Source organism: Denticeps clupeoides, chromosome 2 (genome assembly GCF_900700375.1).
Source record: "Denticeps clupeoides chromosome 2, fDenClu1.1, whole genome shotgun sequence".
Lineage (NCBI taxonomy): Eukaryota > Metazoa > Chordata > Actinopteri > Clupeiformes > Denticipitidae > Denticeps > Denticeps clupeoides.
This window is the reverse complement of record NC_041708.1, coordinates 30,442,725-30,464,787: the sequence shown is the minus strand read 5'-3', so window position 1 is coordinate 30,464,787 and position 22,063 is coordinate 30,442,725. Positions and strand designations below refer to the sequence as shown.

General features: G+C 43.7%; 1 protein-coding gene and 1 long non-coding RNA gene across 5 annotated transcripts in view; both read right to left on the bottom strand.

Moving 5' to 3' along the window:
• The window catches only part of LOC114779991 (dihydropyrimidine dehydrogenase [NADP(+)]-like), a 90,634-nt gene extending 89,864 nt beyond the window's left edge, over positions 1 to 770 (bottom strand). For all 3 annotated transcript variants that reach the window (XM_028967548.1, XM_028967549.1, XM_028967550.1), the window contains exon 1: positions 382 to 770. In XM_028967548.1, coding sequence (XP_028823381.1) covers positions 382 to 420 — 39 coding nt within the window. In that variant the 5' untranslated portion in view covers positions 421 to 770. The remainder of the gene's footprint in view (positions 1 to 381) is intronic.
• A 2,454-nt stretch (positions 771 to 3,224) lies between these two features.
• LOC114779194 (uncharacterized) lies at positions 3,225 to 20,999 on the bottom strand. Of its 2 annotated transcripts, none has more exons than XR_003746606.1 (5): positions 20,614 to 20,999; positions 18,092 to 18,222; positions 7,113 to 17,866; positions 6,407 to 6,658; positions 3,225 to 5,308 (listed from the first exon to the last, which is right to left on the bottom strand). It is a non-coding gene; the product is annotated as an uncharacterized LOC114779194 (long non-coding RNA). The 2 variants fall into 2 exon arrangements; XR_003746612.1 differs by having other exon boundaries at positions 7,113 to 7,418.
• Between the last annotated feature and the right edge of the window lie 1,064 nt (positions 21,000 to 22,063).

The window sequence follows — 22,063 nt, the reverse complement described above, 5'->3', positions numbered from 1 at the left end:
CGTTCCTCTTCGTTTAAAGTGGAGTGGGCGACACTTTCATGGACGCTAATAAAAGTTCCCTTCTCTCATATCAAGAATTCCCGAGTGCAAAAACAAACCAAAAAAAAAAAACGATGGAACGACGAGAGTTGATTTGTATTCTTATCTCTTATATTCTTTTGCACACATCCGCCTCCGCCGCGCGTCCGACATCAGGCGAGAAGTTTTCGCCGGTTCACGCACACGGACGCAGGAAGAGCTGTGCGACACGGCGACACGCTGCGAACAGAGTCAAGTTGACGGGTGATGCCCGGAAATATGCGGGTAAATGCACGCCACGCAGCCCGAGACAAGTTTTCGCCAAGTCCGCAGAAGGGACGACAAACGAGCACGAAGTTGTACCTCGATGTCCGGCAGGTCCTTGCTGAGGATCCCGGCCATGTTGCCTGTGGAGCGACGGGGAGCGGGCTGGCTGCGGGTTCCTGCCCCGAACCGGTGCCGAACGGAGCTGCGGGTTCCTGCAGAAGGTCTGGCCGCCGGAACGCTCGCTGTCTCGGGTGTGTGTGTGTGTGTGTGTGTGTGTGTGTGTGTGTGTGTGCAGTGAGGGTTCCTGCCGGAATACTGCTGCCGGGCGGCGGACGTGCCGGACGGACCCCGACTGCAGGAAAGTTTGACGGAGATCGCAGGAGAACTTTGGTCGGGTTGGAGGGGCGTGGTGCTGCGTGTCTGGGATGGGTCGCGTGTTGGGGCATCGCTCTTCGCCCCCGGCAAACCCACTCCCCCCCTCCAAAAAACAAACTCTTCAACAAAACCTTTTAAAAGTCACTTTTACGTCTTGAATTTTTTTGCGTTTTCAAATGTCCTGCACAACACGCGGCAGTTTGGTACCGTCCAGTTCTTCTCAACACAACTCAAAATTGTCCCCATTTCTTCCCCAAATGAACGGATTGGCACGGACTCCATGATTGATTAACCGAGTTTTTGGGGTGAGCTCTCCAACCTCCATAAATCACGGCTTATATTTTAATCACTCTAAACTGAATTCCCCCCTTCACACACACACACACACACACACACACACACACACACACACACAAAAGCCTATTTAGTAACTATTTCCTTAACTTTCAAAGTGTAAATTAATCAGCGGCTAAAAAACAACGGTGCGGCTGGGTCCCATTTCTGCGCTCTACGCACTGGCGAGTGTTCATGGGGAAGTGCGCACTTTGGTGACGTGTTGCGACCTTGTGCGCGAAGTGTTCGAGAGCACTCTTCTTTGGTCCACGCGGATTTTTGTCTCCCTGTCGAACCCTCGTGGCCCTTGAAACCATTTAAATAGAGTGTGGCCCATTAGTACAGGCTCTTACACAAATAGCCTGCGTAGCCTCTGTCATCAAAACAAGATACATTCGTTTTTAAGAGTAACTTCAAATGGCACGTTTTCAGTCGTTTTCACTCTATCTCGAACGTGTGGAAATACCGTTAAATACCTTTACTTTTTTAACCGTTCTCTGTCTGCCATACTTTTTCAGGCTGGGTTCATTGTTTAGGCAAGTGCCATCGTTTTGAAGTGTCAGGTTGAGCATAAGTCAAGTCAAAGTTAAGTTAAAGTCAACTTTATTGTCATCTCACCTTATACAAGTAGACAGAGAGACGAGATTGCGAAGCTTTCGGGGCTTCACAGTGTGCAAAAAGACATTGTGCCAATGGAAAACACACACAACACAAAAACACGATGAAGGACATTGCATGCTGGCCTGTAAAATAGTGAAACTAGACAAGCAGCAGCGATGTGACAATATATCAGCGCGAGGATGGATTTCGTGGAAAAGGACATCCATAGAAAATGAGCCAAAGGACATCGTTAACAAACTGGCACGTGACCATCAAACCCAGCAATACACAATACGAAAAATGGGAAACGAACTCGCCAGCGCCACTAAGGTTTGGTAGGCGAGATTTGCGCACCTGCTGTAGAACCGATGCTGTGCTGGATGCTCAGTGGCTGGCTCAGACACTCAAATACATCCACACAATGGTTAAATGCCTGTTGTCTTACTGGACGCATTGATCCGACCATCTGCAAGATTTTTTTTGTGGATTTGAATGGAATTTTCTCCTATCAAAAGACCATGATTCGACCATTATGATCAAATTTCCCAGTAGGAAAAAGGGGTACATGTAAAAGTGAGTGGATTTCGTATAATAAATCACATTAAAAACACGTATGTCCTAGAATCAGATCTGTGCACTCTGCACTTTTTAAGTTGCCTGCGCTGGTCTCACAGTGGACATTGATCGGTAAAAAAAATCTTTGGTCTGAAGGTCTGTTGCTCTGTGCACCACATTCGTCTCTCAAAAAAAAAAAAAAATCACAAAAGTGCAGCTATGTGGTTTCCGTAGCAATTCTATGTGACAAAATAGCCTCTGAATTTTTAATGATATTGTAAAATTAAACGTGTACCTTAATGTACCAAGTGTCAGCTGCAGATGCGTGGAAGTAATAATTGTTTCCTTTATTTATTATTATTATTGATTTGTAATTGCGTGTAGTGTCAGTCCAGAGCCCCCGATCTTCGGCAATTTTCTATAAGGTCAAGGCACAGTTGTTACACTGATAAGACTGTTAATAAATTACAAGAAGTGTGCATGTAGATAATTTTTTTTTTTTTTCAGGCTGTAGCCTGAAAACCTTGGGTGAAATTTTCTCTCTGCCTCTCTCCCATTTTTCATTCTGGCTTTGAGGTGACAGCTTAAACTTTACTGTCTAACAGTGACGGCTGTCACCTCCCATGCGGGGGCGGTGAAGAGGTGGCCATTTGGCAAAAAAGAAAAATCCAGTGATCTGAATCACAGGAATCACTGTTATTACCGTCCGTCTTCCAGTAAGCTCCACGCCCCTCCCTCTCCCGAGCATCCTTTGTGTGTTGTGTTGGGATACAGACACTTCACCTCTCTGCAGCACAGATACGGTGTAAAAGTAAAACTCATGCAAATCCATGCAAAAAAAACAGACCAAAATAAAAACTCAAGTGCCATTGATATGATCAAATATTCTTTATTGCTCTTCAAGGTACAGGTTGAGATGATGTCTGAATCGGACTCGGCTCTCATGCTTTAACATGCTATTGTATTTAAAACAATTAGACTCAAATGGGATTTGGTTTATATGAGTGTGTCAAATCCAATTTTCAAATGTCCATTTCAAGAGTTGCGAGTAATCCTCGGTTAAATAAGATTAGTTTTTTTTTTTTTTTTTTTTTTTTTTTTTTTTTTTAGATTGCATTTCAGAGGACTACTGCAGCCTCCTGCATATTTTTAAATAATTTCGGGTCATTACTCGAAAATGGATACATTTCTAATCAGGGCATACAAGTTTCATTACATTGCATATTTCATGATTTCATCATTTCATCAACTAATTGAGTCATTTATCTGATGGGGTGTTTTTAATATAAATTCTTTGAAATTTATAATTCCCAGTTCCGCATTTTGGCATGTGGGGCGAGCGCCCATATATCATCCAGCTTGAAATATGAATAGTATTTTCCCTCAGTGGACCCATTACAATCTGACTAAAGCTGTGACTATGCCCGAATGTGCCATTCGCTCCCATTCAGTTGCGCCGCAGGAAGAGGGGGTGGGCATAAAGGCGAGCGGATTTGTATTATAAATCACATTATCAGAGGAACTTTATGCGACTCCACAGTCCAAATTCTGTAAGGGAAAAAAAAAAAAAAAAAGTTATCTCAGCGGTGAAGCCCATAACCCATATATTCTTCAATGGCCGATGGAACAGAACCCCATATCTACTGGAGTGAGAAACAGTCTCAATAACTACCTCGTGACTAATGGTTACATTGCCATAGCGGGCCCGGATAGTATTATGAAACTCTTTGGTGGCTGGGAGGTCAGGAGCTCGGCAGACGGTCCGATTAGACTGTTTCTCATGCTGACACCGGGCATTTTCTTTATTACACTATTTTGTGTTTGCCAGGCCTTTTTATTTGTGCTGGTGGGGGCCTGAAGTGTCAGAGCTCATTAAACTTTCAGGCCGCGGTGAACAATGCTGCGGCGGGAGGAGAAAACACTCCTCCTTTGATGCACAGGGTAATGACAACAGAAACAACATGCAGAAGCACAGACCATGCACCATACCCATCAGAGGCATGATTATATGATATAAGAGCGCATTTAGATGGATGTTTCATACAATTCAGCATTTTAGATGATCCCATTTACTTTACTTCACATTTACAGTTATTTTACTTAACAGTGATCTTGTTGTTACACATATTGCACATACTGTGATTTTACAATATATGAATATTACTGATTAATTGGAAATGAGATCGCTAGAGCACTTCATCAATTTAAAGCATGGAATTGTTCATATCTTGATTTTACAGTATGCCGAATTAGCAGTTGATATGGATGGATGGATGGGTGGATTAAATGGTCAACAGACAGACAGATACATAGATTGCTAAAAAAAAAATAGATTTCAACAAGTCTATGTGATAGCCAAAAACAAGGAGATGAATTATTAACCATTCAACAGAAAGGAAGAAAAAACTTTTACTTATATATACGTCACTGCACTTACACCAATTATTTAATGTCATTGAATTAGAAGCAGTCTTATAGATAGATAGATAGATAGATAGATAGATAGATAGATAGATGTAATGTTTGGGTGTGTTTATTGTCAAGGGGAGAATTGAGAAGATCAGGATGTCTGGCTTTTTATGCACGTGTGCTACAGCTGTAATGAAGCCGGCGTTTTTTTCTTATCAATAATGGATGATATTTACTGGTTGACACTGGGGGGAAGAGCAGGGGACGCACCTGTTTCCCCACACTTCATTTGGCTCTGTGACAGGATCCATAACCCTCCCAAAATCCCATCAAATGGCAGGGGGATGAAGTGACATCCTTCCACCCAACGCTCCAGAGAAGTTCCATCTCTGCAGGGAACTGTCATCAACATCCGCCGACCATTCTCCCTTTTTTATATCCCTCCTCCTCTCCCTCCCTTCTCCCATCCGCCCACACCTTCCTTCCCAGCTTTCCTTTCTCGCTGCTCCTTCCATCCTGTAGCTCCCGACACCCTGGCCACCAGACCTCAGCAGTCCCAGTCTCATTCTCCAGCCATCTGCTCAGCAGGTGAAGCCTGAGCGGTCTCTGGCTCCGCAGAGCCCACCGGGGCCGCAGGCACACGACCCTCTGGCAAACTTTGTTTTGGGCCCACCTGGACAGTGTCGTCCCCACGGGTACCTGTCTCCGTTTCCCTCTCGCGCTTGCTGATGCTCCTCAGCTTCCTCCAGCTCTGTGGCAAATGCAGAAGACACAAACATACATCACACACGCATGAACAACCACACTTCTGTTCCTGTTTTCCCCTCCTTCTCTTCTCCTTCTTTCTCTCCTTCTCCTCCTTTATGGGGCAGTGGTGGCCGATCGGTTAAGGAAGCGGTCCCGTAATCAGAAGGTTGCTGGTTCGAATCCTGATCGGCCGAGGTGCCACTGAGGTGCCACTGAGCAAAGCACCGTCCCCACACACTGCTCCCCGGGCGCCTGTCATGGCTGCCCACTGCTCACTCAGGGTGATGGGTTAAATGCAGAGGACAATTTTCACTGTTTGTGCACCGTGTGCTGTGCTGCTGTGTATCACATGTGACCATCACTTCACTTTCACTTTCTCTTCATATTCTCTATCATCTGAGTGATAATAACCCCAATATTGTATTTTCAGCTTTAAATTTACATGAAGGCACGTGCATTTATAATGGCTTGAACGCTTGTGAAATTTCATTGGCTAAATCCCGCCTCGGGGTTTTACACCGACTCTTCATTTGCTAAATGTTGGTCCGCCATCAAATGGCTTAGTTGTTATCACTGTAATTGTAATTTGTTTTAAAAATTGCAAACAGACCACTAACGGCAGAAAAGACTTCTATCAGAGTGTGTGTGTGTGTGTGTGTGTGTGTGTGTATAGGAGAGAGAGAGAAAGAGCTTTCTAAACACCTCATAGGATAATGTTCGGCACAACATTTCTGCTTGAATAACGCTTTAATTCAAACACAAGACAGCACTCGGCGTTTACAGATTAACACCTTACATTTAATGTGTTTTGCATTAATATTTCATGTCTGGAGGCAATTAAAATGCAGCAAGAGCAAATGTTCGCCGCTAACGTTATAAATCTCTCCTCACTCGGCTGCAATCTTCACAAATCAATTATTATTTTGTCCTACCTTATCAATCCCATTTTCTGGGGTAATTGAGCTGTAATCTAATTGGTCGTGCGACCCCTTGCACAATTAAAAGTTATCAAAGCGATCTGTCCTCAACTGGCGCCGAGCAGATGCGGAGTTTCAGTGGAGTAATCAGTCATCGACCCTGGGCTCCAGTCAATCACAATTACCTTGATTTGCGCGAGTCTGGAGCGCAGCCCTCGTCCCACGTACCCCATGCTGAGAACGGGCATCCTGGATCAATACAGCAACACCCCCCCCACACCAACCCCTCATCTCAGGCCAGGTCAATGGCTTTGATCTGGGAACTTGCGCTGAGCTCTTAGCGAGGGCAGGTAGGGGGTGAGATGAGAGACTTGCTGGTGCCCACCGGACACGTTACCTCAGGTAACCTGGAGGGGGGGCAGCCCAACTCATCCTGCCTGGTGAAAAAAAAAGAATGCATGTCATTCTATCCTCATTGCTGTACAAAATGGCAAATTGTATTCAGTACCATAGTCAATAAAAATTAATGCATTCAGAATACTTATAAATAAAATCTATTTTTGAGAAGCGCCTGTAAAACATCTGTGCTGAATCATTATTTATATTTTGGTTGGTGAATTTTGACCGTCTGGTCAAAAAAAAAAAAAATCAATACGGGTATAATTTTGTTTGAATTTGTCTTCAAAAAACACATATATAACACATATATTACATTACCATTTCATTTCAAAGATCCTTGGTGTCTTTGATGGGTCAGCACTACACTACCCACAATGCACTGCGACACAGCACCATCTGTTTTTATAATTGCAATTCTGTTGCCACCATTATTCCAGTGAGCTAAGAATAAAAAAAAAAAGTCTTTTAACAACAACACAATAAAATAAATACCAGATGTCTGCAATTCTCTTGTCTCCGGCCATCTCCACTGTGGCCTGTAGCGGGATGTCCTGCTTCGCCTGCCAGACACCCAGCGCTGTCACGCCGGCCACTCTTTCGCTGTGGTTTCATCAGCATGGCTTGGCTGGGCGGAGCTGAAAAGGCCTTCCAGGGAGGATAATTAGATCAAACAATGGGATTATATCTCATTAGGAATTAAGAGGCCTCCGTTCCTTCTTGCCAGGCAGCGGCTGGCCAGGTTGGTTTTTCTGTGTCTTTCATTTAACCCCAAAGTCCAAAATCTCTCCACCTTCCTACCTATGATTAAAAAAAAAAAACATGAAGGAAAGAAAAGTAATAAGAAATATTTTTTTTGTTCAGTATAAAAACGACAGCTGACTCTGCAGAACAGCTTTCATTAAATATGGTAAAAATCCATTAATATGACGAGAGCAAATCTCTGCGAAGCGCAGTGCTGTTGGAAGGAGAGTTAAATAATAAAGCTGCAGCTTGAGGATAATGCTGCATATCAATATCAGTTTGTTGTACTGGCAGAGGAAAAAATCCTGGGCTCAGTACACTAGATGTGTCAGCAAGTGAATCAATTATTTAAAAAAAAAGCCCGGAACAAGGGTGCATAAGTAAAATAAAACTGCATTCAGCGTGGCTTTTTACCAAACCCTGGGCAAAATTGGTCCAAATAAAAGGTTAAATAATGAACACAGCACATTTGTGCCGCAAACCCCCAGCAATAAGGTCAGTCACAATTTAATTGTGTGTTTAAATGTTTTATTTATAGACCGAAATATCATTACAGCGGCCCCCCCCGGGAACTCGGGGGGGTGTTGAAAATAAAGAAGGCATCCAATTAACAAGCCACACAGTAACTAAGACCTGAAGTTGCCAGCCAGCCGGCGTTAAATTCACATTTCCCTGATTAACTTCGGGCTGTTTGCTGAAAAACGCGGCGTGGCCGGCGGAGGAGGCGTGAACAATGGCGCACTGATATTTTATTCATCTTGTCCTAATGGTACTGCGGCTGAAGCGGGTGTTTGCCTGCATTCCTCTGGTGCAGCGTCTGTGTTGGGGGAAACGAGTCTCGCAATAAAAGCGGTCATTGTGTTGTGATCAGAGGACACAGATGAGAACAGGCACGGCCGAGAGGCGCCAAACATTTGTTGCTCTGTTTGGCCAGTTGTGCAACGAGAGGACACGAGCACAGACCAAACAGAACAGCGCAAGAACGGCGCACCTACAACAACACAAAAAAAAAAATACGCACTGCACCCCCACCGGCATTCCAGCCCAACCAACACTCACACACACATTTACACACAGCCTACTGTCCCGCCATGATGAAACATCAGAGAAATAACCTGCAACACTCAGCACCTTGGGAAGCGTTGGACTCGGATCCATGTGTTTCGCACTGCTGGCAAGCATTCAGCTTTCCGCCGCTGCCATACAGGAATGGCTGAATGGACGGAAGCAGGCTGAATGGACTCTCAACAACCACAAATTGGCTCTGGTGTGTCTGGTCATTTGTGGGGACATTTTGTACAAGTGTGGACATTTTCCGGTCCTAGTAAAAGAATTGCTTTCGGTTTATCGGTAGGGTTGGGTTTCAGCTCACAAAAGTCTGGGTACTTTCTGTTGTGGGCCCAATTGTGACACTATCGATATGTAAACATTACATTTGACATTTTTCGGCATTTATCAGACACCCTTATCTAAAGCGACTTGCAATCAGTAGTTACAGGGACATTCAGGGTCAAGTGACTTGCTCCGAGACACGATGGTAGTAAGTGGGGTTTGAACCTGGGTCTTCTAGTTAGAGATACCGCCACCCTAATTTGTCTTACATTTGTAATGACAATTAATCCACACAGGGAAGCTGCGTTGTCAGACAATAAAGTAATACAAGAATTAAAAGAAAGCACTGGAGGGCATAATCGGGACATGCAGTTATGGAGCGGACGATGTCACGTGCGATGATTACATGTGAAAACTCAGCAGTTCAAAATGTGGCATGCAGAAACATCCCTTCAGGGTCATGTGACCAATCCGAAACCTTTTTTTGTTTGTTTTTTTGTTAATAATAAAGTGTTTTATTATGATTAATCTTCATCAATATTGGAAAGGACGTACTCCAGATGAACCAGCTTAGTTAAAGCATGGTTGGATGGATGGATGACTGTGACTGGATGAATGAACTAAAAAGCCCCCTCCCCGTTTTCCACAACTTTCTCTCATTTCCACTCCGTTCTCCAAAATCCGCGGAGACCACGGAAACATTAATTACAAATCAAGCAGCCCCCGCCACTTGCCAGGAAGATGGGCGTCCCATGCAAATACTCCAAAATTAAGTGTTATTCTTAATTGCAGGTCGGTGTGAAACTGATGTGTCAGCTGCCATGACTGCTAATTAATTCTGGTCTTAGCGAGGCGCCGGCGACACTCTCCATCTGTCTGCGGTTAACCTGCGCCGAGAGCCGAGCGCTGGTCTGTCACGGTCTCATTATGACAAAGTGCTCAGGAATAATTATGATTTTTTTTGTTGTTGTTGTTGTTGTTTGTAACTGAATAAGGAGTAAAAAAAAAAAAAAAAGAGAGAAAACTACAACTTTTAAGTTGCCGCATTAGATCCGGCGGCCCAGTTTCAATTCCGCTTGCTAAGGTTTGATTTCCTTTAATTAATCTGCTCTTTAAAGGCCCTCAGAGTGCACCCTCACTTCTGAAGTCATCGCATGAAAGCGATTTGGTGGGCTGTGAGGCGGGGTGCCTGTGATGGAGGTTCAGAGTGACAGTCTTGCGCCTCTCTGTTTTCCTGTAGGCTCTGGGTTTAAGCTGTAAATGTGTAGAGTGGATGTGGATGTTTGGGTTTTAGTCCGAATGGACCACGGTCCTCAGGCGATTGTGGCGTCGGGACAGAGGAATGCCAAAAAACACTGCGGCCAACATTGACCTGTGACATGAAAAGGTAAAAAATAAACGGAGACAAACAGGTACGTTATTTGCTGAACTTGCACAACAAAATGAGCTGCTGATTAGATGATCGGCTCAACCACATCTCACCAAAAAAGGGAAGGTTTGAAAACCACTGCTATTTCACATGTTTTGACTGTTGAACCGTTCGTTAGTTAAAGAGTTATTAGTAGTCAGGGTGGTAGTGGCCTAGTGGGTAACACACTTGCCTATGAACCAGAAGTCCCAGGTTCAAACCCCACTTACTACCATTGTGTCCCTGAGCAAGACACTTAACCCTAAATTGCTCCAGGGGGGGACTGTCCCTGTAACTACTGATTGTAAGTCGCTCTGCATAAGGGCGTCTGATAAATGCTGTAAATGTAAATGTATGTAGTCAAATAGTATATTATTATATGATCATTTTGTTTAGTTAGTGGTCTAGCATTATTGTAACATTATTGTGATTTTCTCTTTTGAACAATCTCAGCTAATAACATTAATCAATGGAGATAGAACTGATTTTTTTCCCAGCGCTGAGTAACATGGCTGCATTGACAGTGTCTGCCTATTAGAAGAATAAAAGGCTTCGTGATTAAGCCTTTCTCCACTTGTCAAAGCCTGAAGGTGGCAGAGGTGGAGACACTCCAGTCCAGGCAGCCCCATGCTGCTGGGCGGAGAGTGACGTCACCGCGTCAGCGCAGGGAGCCGGCGTGTCACCGGCTGCACTCCACGAGCTCGGCGGAAACAGTCACTTGACTCAGGCACCAATGTGCCGAGTCATCCACAATATGCCAGAGTGCTGGGTGAGGGGGTGGAGGGGATCGTGGGGAGGCAGGGAGGGATGGAGGTGTACAAGAACAGACAGCACTCGTGAGTCACATCACATGAGCATTTTATTAAAAACACCATAGTAGAAAGCTCTGAATGGGGAGACCACAACAGTCACCATGCACAACCTTTTCCAGAAGAAAAAGAAAGGAACGAAATAAATGGAATTAAAGTGGAATGAGTAAAAGATTGTAATGAATTTAGGTGTGTAGGATTAAACTTCATTTGTTTCATCTTTTTGTTTGTAGTTCTTGTCACTTAAAGACTTATTGTGCCATGAAAAGTGCCAGGATTATAATGGGAAGCCTAAGCATTAGTGCGACAATGGGTTTTAGTTGAAGCAAGGGCCAAGGGTGAAGAGGTCTATCCATGGTACCAATGTCATCAAAGCAATAGAGCAAAAACAAAAAAAGGATCAGCAGCTCTGTGTCACTTTTCTTACAGCACCATTTCAGCCAGTGGAGATGAAGCAGATACATAAATGTAGAGATCTAAGCCGTTGTCACCATTAATATTGCAGACACCTCCACACTTTTATTTCTAAAATACTAGGTTAAAAAACATAGTTCTCTTGCCCCTTTTCAGAACTTCAAGGTGATATTCATGTTTTACTACATCTTCTGAAGAATATATTGTTGTAAATATTGAAATAATATCACAAAATTGCCTTCCATGTGACTATTGTGATCATTGCGATACACCAAAAATGCTAATTTAATCAGGCAAATAACAATAAACAAATTAAATTTATGATCACCATCATCACAGAAAATCTCTTTTAATGCCCAGAGGTGCAGCCCAGTTCCCTCCACTGTTCACACATTCAGCCTGGAACTACGGCAATTTAAGCCCCGCGCCTGGGGACTCGGTACATCACGGCTTCGGGGGTAAGTGGCTAGACGCACCACACGCTGCATCTCAATAATGCCGTGGCAAGTGCGCTACCATTTCGGGTGCCAGGTCACACCGCGCTGTGCCTCATCCGCTCAGGCCCCCGCTGTGACCAATATTTCAGCATTGGGGAGCGCGACTCATCTACCCGGCGCAGATGTAGGAGTGGCGGAGGTAACGCAAACACATTAATTGATAGGGTTTGCGACGGGACATGCTTTTATAATGGCTCTGGTGGAGGGCTGCACATCACTCCTTGCAGTATTTCCACTGCAGCTGAGTGCAGGATGCTGAGTAGGGAATTCACATCCTGGGGAAAAAAAGTGGGCACCAGTGAGACCAGAGGGTCCTGACTTTTCAAAAATTACTCTCTGCTGGGAAAAGGTCAGTTGTGGAGTAAAACTGTTGAAAGCATGCTTTTCCGTATTCTTGTTGCAGGGTTAAAGAATATTGTCTGAATGTTTTTTGAAAAAGTTAAATATTTCTCCTGCAGCCCTGGGGTGAACACCAAAAATTACACTTAAAAATGTATAAAATATATATAATGAACACTAGTCATAATTACATATTGCGGTCAATATATCTCCCCGTTTGTATTATCAAGAATTAAAATATTTTATATAATAATCCATTATTGGCCCTACACAGAATCAAAAATTCACCATGTGAAATTAGCATAGGATTTTTGCAACCTTACTTAAAATGACCTTCCAACCTGCTGACTTATGACTATGTTTTTAATAAGATAAACGCAATGGTCTGAATGATGGGAGTGTGAAAAGGCTGTAAAGCAAAACCTAAAAATCATTCATTTACTCACTGAGAAAAAGAGCATAAATAAATAAATAACAGCGAATTTGTTCTTCCTCCTCTCTACAGCAGACAATGCTTGTTTATCCCGGCACCCCATGTAGTACAAAATGTGTGTCAATCTTTTTACTTTTCTCTCCCCCTTTATTTATTTATTTATTTATTTTGCTTTCCATCAAGACCGAGCACCCTCTGTTCAACGGAGGAGAGACCTGAGCGCCTTGCACTCAGGGGGCCTGCGCCTGGGGAAACCGGCATTTAGAAGATTAATCATCGCCCCCCCTCCTGCCTTCTCAGACGGCTTTCTCAACACAACCCCGCCTTCCCCAACCACCTCCTCCACCTCTCTCTCTTGCTCTCCCTGTCTCAATCCCTAACGCATCCTTCCTGTTCGTCTTTTATCGACTCTTGTGTCTTGTCTAGCTGGGACAGTAGCTTATCCCCCTGAGGACGGTGAAAAGAGGTGGAGGTCACCTGCTGAATGAGAGAAAGTCAAAGAGACGCTACGAGAGACAGAGCGACGGAGGGGGAGATGGAGAGGCCAGGGCGGAGGTCAGCTTCTCAGCCTAACCCTCATTAACGCCGCATCCAGGGCGCGTTGGCAAGGGGGCCTGGTGGAGCCCACCATTCGGCGTGGATGAATGGGCGCTGCGCTCAATCAACAGCCACTGTACTCCGTCCGTGGGCCGGCGCCTCTTCAACACTCGCCGGCAGACTGATCTCATTTCCCCATGTCACCTCGGACCAGCCCTAGTAAAGTCCACCAGCACGGGCTACTTACTTCATTACCGAATACTTCCACTTTCAAATAGAGCAACATTAGCTACACTGGTGGGGTGTATTTTTTGCTAGTTCTGGCTTTGCGGAAATACTGTGCAAGATAAAGTGGTGGAGGAAAAGAGTGAGAGAGCGGAGAGGAGCGAGCAAGAAAACTGCGCTCAAATGGGATGAGTGGTGTCCACCGAGAATTTGAAAGTAGAGGATGTGAGTCCCCTCCATTCAATCTGCGCAATCTCCAATACTCGGAAAATAAATTGCTTTTTAAATAGATTGCTTAGCTGCTATCTGAGAGCCACTGATGTGGATACATTTCATAGGCTGGTATTTAAACGAGCCGAGGACCCCTCTGATAGTGTACCATTATTATAGATACCAGTAAGTAAGATTACCAGGGCTGCCCTTCGAGTTGCCAAGGAAAAAATAATGCTGCATGCAGCCCAATAAGTCGGGACATAAACCATGCAAGGACGTAACGAGCATGAACGTGATTAATCGAACGGTACTTATTACTCTATGCATATCAGCGCCAAGAATCGGTATAATAATGATCCTGGGTCATGGACTGAGTCAGTAAGCCTTAGGATACGAGTCGAACGCCTGCCCGTGCCTTCTACTCCGAGGCACCAGCTAGCGGAAATGCAGCACCATAATGCAGCACATTTCCAATTGATTAATGCTGCAGATCTTGTTTGTGGAAACCACATTATGTTCCTGGAGGAAGTTGAGTCGAGCTATGGGAATCGTTACAGGCTGACGGGTTCACAAAGGCAAAAAAAGAAATAAGTAAGTTGGAGAGATAAGGACAGAGGGGGAGAGAGAGAAAGAGAGAGAGAGAATCCTTTAAAAGACACTTTGGAAATACATTTCATGTGCCTGCTCATAAATATTGACATTCTGACCCATTGTAGTTAAAATGGGTCATAACGTGGGCAGTGTAAGAGTGCAGCTGAACAATCTGGGATCTACACGGACCAATTAGCATTACAAAGCTATTCCTGAGCAGTAACCCAAAGTGCACATTTTCATTATTTACTGGAAGCAATATTTAGGCTGTATAACAGCATCATATTTTAAAACAAAATTCTAATTAACTACACTGTGGACTTTGCAATAATGGGAATGAGAATTTTAAATATAACTATCACTCCCAGTCTAAAAATTCAAGACACCAAAATACCAACGTCCCAAATAATTAAAAAATTTTTTACTATTAACTGCGCTTAGATATTGTGGAGTCATCCATTGCTCACCCCTTAAACCCATTACATGTTGTTTTATAGGTTTTGGGCCTATTCAGCACCCATGATATATTAAGACAGTCAGTCAGGCTGTAATGTAGATCACAGTAATGGACAGTAGAGGTTCAATGGATGACACCATGTTGTTGCTCCACCATTTCCTCTCATTGATCCAATTTGTCTTCTCATTAAAGCCCATTTCCGTAGCAGTGATTTAAATAAATAACAAGTGAAAAGCATCTAACTTAACCCATTTGAGGAAAGCCTTTTAGTGCACTCAGGCTGAAGCATAATATTTAAATAATGTACTTTTATCTGTATAAAAGAAATTTCCAGTATAGAAAAAGAACAATGTTTTTTATTCAGAACAGTTCTTTGCTAAATAAAGATGTTGCTGTCATTAAGTTTAAAACAATTTTAGCAATATTAATTATTTCATTTTATATCATTCGACATTTAGTGTTTAATGGCCATATCCTATATTTTTTACATTTACAGAATTTATCAGATAAAGGCTCATAATTGCTAGTTATTATTATTATTATTATTATTATTATTATTATTATTATTATCATTATCTGAGAAATGCATGTCTTGAAAAGATATTATGAGTTTAAAAGCAACTCCACATGTGAAGGATGGTTGAATAAAAAACAGCTGTACCCTCCTGATACAGATGTTTACGCCCACTGCTGCCCTATAACTGGATTACAGCAGAATGGGAAAAACCCAAAGCATGTATTAATATGATCTGGTTATTTGTGATAAGAAGATGCAAACGCGCATCCTATTGTGGTGTCTGTTTTGCTTTTGTGGCTGTTTGTGGCTTTTCATCTGTCATGAATTCACGGTTGATAAGTTAGGAAATTGAAAGCAGACATTTTAGATTTCTGGGCAGTTCTAAATTGATTTTTTTTGTGGATGTGTGTCAGTTGAGTCATCAATATCCCTTCAAACATTTTCAAGATCTGACATAATATCAGTGATGGAAATATACAAAAAACACTAAAATAACTTTCAAAAATGTGGAACTTTATTCTCAAAAGGAAATGAAATAACATCAACTTTACAGAACAGGGGATGAATCAGAAAGTGTACTGCATGTGATATTTCAATAATAAAACTTAACACTGACTAACTGCAAATTTAACAGCAGCTGTGTATGTGTAGTATACAATTGGTGAAAATAGTGTTCTTGAAAATACAATCTGATGAAAAAGTCTGCTTTATAGTTAAACAAGTAATTTAATTCATAAGGTCTGTCACAGAAATCAACAGGGAGTTCATAAGTATATATATATATGAACACACACACACACACACACATATATATATTATATATATAAGGCACAACTATAATTTCTGCTAGTCTGCTATTGTAAACATTTTCTGCAACATTAATTTTAACTTAATGGCATCTGGCACTGGAGAATTTACAAAAACAACCGATTATCTGCATTTCTGACAGATGCTTTGCCTTAACATGGCCATAGGATAATTCTGTCTACATTGTGAAAAAGAAGCCCCCTCTTGCCCCCTCTGCTGTAAATAATAGAAGCACTTCAGTAAATTTCTCTATTTTCCATTTGCGTAGGTGTTTTCTTTTCCATTTGCCTATATAAAAGCAAGTATGTGTGTGTGTGTGTGTGTGTGTGTATAATATGCTAAAGCAAACGGGGTGCATTGTGAGGCCATTTTCCTCAGTTGCATGAGTCCCCTAGTGGTGAAACAGCATCGCCTGTGTTGGTTCGTTCTGTCTTCTAGCAGCTATTCATTTAAGCATCAGGCGCAAAACGGATGATAATTACTAGTCGATCAAATGGAGAAGCACAGGATTGTTCTGAAATGGTAATGGCTCATTTGAATATGCTTAAAGATGATTAAGTGTAAATTAGATTGTTTGCTGATTTAAAAAAAAAAGGAAAGAAAAGAATACTGGCTTGTTAATACATCACATTTCTCCCTCTTTTCAAATTATCCATCTTTATGCTCTAACATGTATTGAAATAAATAAAAGGAAACCATTTTCTGCAAAGGGGGAGGGGGGGATGAAAAGAAAGACGAAAAAAATCCTCTTGTACATGCATATCATCTGAGACGTCTGAAGATATGATTCCATAAGTCAAGTAGATCCTATTAGGTGCGCAATTGGATTTTCATGGGTGTTAGAGTTTAGACCGCGCCGTCATACATGGCAAGCCATACATGGCAAGCCATACATATTCATGAAGCATGCATGGCTACATGGGATACCCCATTAAAGTCAATACAAGCCTGTGGTAATTGTTTATCAGGCTGAGTGTGTTCATTCAAAATCACACTTCTGCTCAGTGCATAAATTGAGCCGCTGCCAGTGTGGTGGACATTTTGTTTTCTTGGCCCCAGTGGCTGAGCGGAAGGTGGGGCTCCGGTATGGCAACGTTGTGTGATAAATGCCATTTTTGCGAGTCCATCTGCATAGGAAGGGGCTGGGGCGGAGTTTTTGAGAGCAACGCATGATAAACGCAAGCGACTACATTCCATTTGCATCAGTGGCCTGTGGACCTGTCCTCCTATCAGCCTCCCAGCGCCGTGCGCACTCAGTCAAATATCCGCCCATCTAGAGCAAATAAATCTCAACATGGCCCCCCTAATGCTACAAAAGGGAGAGGGGGGGGTAAAAAAAATAAATAATAATAATAAAAATGCATTGGTTATAAAACAATGGAGGACGGGTGACAATTAAATTTTTTTCAAACATTACACGAAATGAGTTCCTTGATCTGGAGAACAGCATGAAACAGGGTAGCAGGAGGGTAAATCCAGCAGCTGTACCGCGCCCTACACGCTGCCAGCAGCCAAGTGAAGACCATACGGAGCACAATAGTCAAACACACTGCACTGTGCTATCTGTGGTGGCCTGGTAGCGGAGGGGCCGAGGCGTCAGTCCGAATGGGACACCCTGCCTGCCCTCAGGTAGAATGCTGCTCACGGTGGGAAGCAAGAAGGGGGCGGGGGCAAGTCTAGTCCATTGGAGTCGTAGAGCCGTAGATATGACTCTCCTCGACTACGCGTATTCTTAAGCAATAACAACGTGATCCGTATTATCCACCCAAGAATACCCGTCACCGAAGAGAGTCTTGTTACGCCTTGTTTTGTTTTCCCACTTTTAAGCGAAGGAACAACGAGCCCAATCGTAAAAGCGTGCTCTCCTTCAAATCAATTGATTGGAGATGCTTTGCAGTGCAAGACAAGGCCCCATCAATGGCTCTTCTGCAAACAGAAATTAACAGTGCATTTTCAATCGAAGCCTGGGAGTGGTAGAAAGGAAAGAAAGGTGTTGCAATACCTATTCCTCTTTTTTTTTTCTTCTATCTTCATTGATTTTGTTTTCTCTTTTTAAATCAAGCAGCTTCAGAAGAAAGACATGATGGGAGGATGGGTGAAGGGGGGGGGTGGGGGGTGACCCCCTTTTCCCCCCCGTAAGCAGGCACCTACCTAGGCCACCAGGGTCTCCAGGCCTTGCTCTGCAAGGTGGGCCTCCAGCCCGCGGCGTTAATGGGATTCCCAATGGCGGCGTCCCCCTCCTGCCATTCTCCTCATGCGCTATCCCAGCATAATGAGACCCCCTGCAACACACGGAGCGCCAAACAGGTTAGGGTTCAAATTCAGGCCTGCCCCCCCCACCCACCCCCGCCTACAAAAAAACAACGACTGCTCACCCCATTACATGCAGCCCTCTTCTTGTACCAGAGAAAAAGGAAAAGTACATTAGCACCAGGGGGGGATGTCGTTATGGATTGGGAGGGGGGGCTTTAATGAACCATGTCCCAGCAGAAAAAAAAAAAAAAAACATTTTAAGTCATTACAGCTTTTATTTTACATAAAAGCGTGCTGCCTTGACGGTGCCTGAGAGGAGCGTTTTATAGAAAGACATGAATGAGCCCAAAATCCATATTTGCATCTCAGCAAAAATAAGAAAATGCAGGTGACATGAAAGAAAAAAAATCTGTTTCTAGCTTTACTCATCAGATTTATCAGATAAATACGATAAATAATGCACAGATTTCTTAGCATTTGAAGAAGATTAAGTTGGTGAAAGGACATGCTCACAAGAACAGAGGCAAAAGGCTTCAAGTCTCAGTCTGTTCTACAATCCAGTCAATAGATCCACTTGCTTTAATTTCCCTTTAAAAATGTTGCGTTTCTGCATAAGGGACGCCACAGCGTTTCATAAATAATTTTCCCAGGCGCTTTCGTTTGAACCCAGATCATCACTCACAGAGGCACGGAATACATGGCATGTAAATGTACCACTTACTGAGCGAGAGCGCCGTGCGAGCGAAAAAAGGAAAAAAAAAAAAAAAAAACGCCTCTTTAAAATTTAAATAACAGCATTTCCTCCTCAGAGTGGAATTATTCATTTTGTAGGCTCAAGAAAAATGAATCTCATTCATAAACCCCATGGTGCACACACACACACACACACACATGTACACATATCTACACAAAATCTATATATGCACATACACACAGTAAAAGAACCTCTGATAATAAAAAAAAATTAAAAAGTACATATATTTTAAGCACAGAACATCTTCAAAGTATCACGGGCAGCTCCATCATAAATAGTGAATGGCTGGAACGCAAGACAAGCGGTACGAGTGAACCCATGCACGTGATGGAACCACACAGCTGTTGATTAAAGATACAATAGACAGCAAGCTTACCCAGCAGCACCTACCCCATCCCCTGCAACGGGAGAGAGAATTACAAGACAGAGATGGAGAGGTGGGGAGATGCAGAGAGAGGGAGAGCGCAGAGATGGGAGAGATAAAGGATGCTGAGGCGAAGGCACAACAAAAGCTCTCCAGCTTCCCGATTGTGCCCCTCTGCCCCGCGCCCTGCAACCCCGTTCCCCGGGAGACCCCCACCTGCTAAACGACGGGATGTACCCCCCACACGCAGCAAGAGCCCCTCCCCTTCTCCACCCATCCCAACGCATGGACAGCCCCCCTCCCCACCTACACCCCCTCCTCTCTCCCTCCCTCCCTCCCTCCCTCCTATCTCCTCCCCTCTCTCCATCACCACCAGCACTATCGCCCCAGGGCTCTTTCTCTCTCTCTTTGCCTTGAAGGGGGGGGGGTCATCAATAAAAAAAAATCTAATAAAGAGAAAAACATTTTTTTTTTTAAAACCACCTCACATTCATTCTCTCGTCAAGCAGCAAACGCTATGGATCCTGCAGCAGATCCACTCTCCCTCTCACCCGTTCCCCCGTTCTCTCTCTTTCGGAGTCGGCTAACAGAGAGAATTAATCAATAGCGATCCATGCGTATCCATTTCTGGTTGTCGCGGGCGAAGTTCCTCTGGGCGTACTCAATCACTTTTGGAATGATTTTCACCCCCCACCTCTTCATTCCTGTCAATTGGTTCTGTTTCATTCTTTATGAACTGATGTGTCTTTAGGAGGAGAGAAAAGAAAAACTCTCATTGTACAGATTCTAAAAAAAAAAAAGACATGAAAATGTATTATTCAGTTTATTTTCTTTTTTCTTTACAGCAATAGATTTTTGTTTCTGGCCGCTCCTGGTGCTTCTGTGTGAATTCTGTATTCTCTCCATCCCTTGTTCTTCCTCGTTCACTACCAGAAGCACAGAGGTTCCATATTACAGCGCATAAAAAAAAAAAAAAAAAGCACATGCAACTTGCCGGGCCCTTCCTTGATTGCCATTTAATTGCAGATAAACCATGAATATGGTAATTCGCCTCTCAAACTGAACCAAAATTCATTTATAGAAAAAAAAAAGACCAAATTTACCAAACACATGCCAAGATTGAAATAAAAAAGAAAATGACTATCAATAGCAAAACGATGTGCATAAATGCAGTCTCGAATGAAGAAAATAGAAAATGTATTGAATATGTGAATTTGGCAGAATAAAGAGAATTGTAGGTATAGATATAAAAGAAATAGAAAGGGAAGGAAGAGGAGCTGCACACGTGCAGAGACGGCTTACCCTTCCCAGCCAAGGGTCCAGTGCAGCCTCCCACCCAGCTCAGAGCCCTGGGTGTTGCCTAATGCCCGAGTGTGATATGCCTCCCCTCCGCTTCCGTCCCCTCTTCCCTCCTGTCCTCCCGTATCTGTGGGTTAGTGGGCCAGTCCCAGTCCGCCGGGGAGGGTGGACGCCGCAGTGGCAGCGGTGGCGGCGGCGCTGGAGGAAGCGGCACCCTTGCAGCCTTCCGCTCAACAAAAGGATCAAAACCCCGACTCTCCGCTCCGAGCCAGTTGTTGCTTGACACGGCGAATGAACTTACAGTGAGAGGCAGAGCGCCGAGAGACGGAGAGAGGAGAGAGAGGAGAGACGAGGAGTGAGAGAGGAGAGAGAGTGTGTGTGAGTGGATATGTGTGTGTGAGGGAGAGGTAGAAAGGGAAAGGGGAGAGGGGGGGGTTTCTGAACGAGTGAGCAAGCAAGAGAGAGAGAGAGAGAGAGAGAGAGAGAGAAGGAAATCACAGCATTAAAAAAAAACCCTCAGCTACAAGGCGGTGGACTGATGCTGGATGTGCTCCCACTCTGGGGGGTGGGGGGGCTGAATAATTTGATTTGAGACACACACATGCCTTCCCAACGCACCGAGTTGTGGACCCCGGGCACCTAATGGTGGACTAATTGAGGGAGATGCTGTATTGGTTCACATCCCCTGACTTCACAAAGGGACGAGACCCCCCCTTCCCCGGGGACCACCATTAACACCCCCCCACCACACACACACTCATAAAAACCTGCCATCATGAAAATGGCTATGTGCTCCTCCAATGACCATCAGACACATATGCTGAGTGACTGACTGACGCCAATCATTCAGCAGTGAAATAAAAAGGAAAACCTCTCTGCCCAAAAGGGTAAAAAATGCATATTTGCGTTGGAGGGGATTTTTTTTTTTTTTAAATTTCACGAGTCTTTAAGACGAATTTCATCCCGTTGTAGAAAAAGTCAGACGTGTCAGCTGCTGTCAGGGCCGGCCGTGATGAGGGCTTCAGGGACTACACGGGAACACAGGGATGAGCCTCGGCAGAGAGGAGGATTCCTTTATGAGCTTCCAGAAAACGGGAGAAGGACGAGATTCCCAGAATAAAAAAAAAAAAAAGAAAAACGAAGAGCCAGCCAAAACACAAATGCACCGAATTTCATTCAGGCTAACGTAAGGTCGCCTTAATGCCAACAAGACTTTTAACTTCCTGCGATGGGAGTGACTTTTGAAGCTGACATTTTCAATTAATAAGGTCTTAGATGAATGGGGGGCGGGGGGTAGTTTCTTCTTCCTGGTGATGGTCTCACCACCGTTGTGTTAGGGCTGTCTGCAGCGATGATTCCATAAAACACACAGACGCACCAATTAAAGGAAAAGAAGAAATGAAAATGAAACCCAATAAATCTAATTAATATTCGGGATATCCCCCTCAAAGCA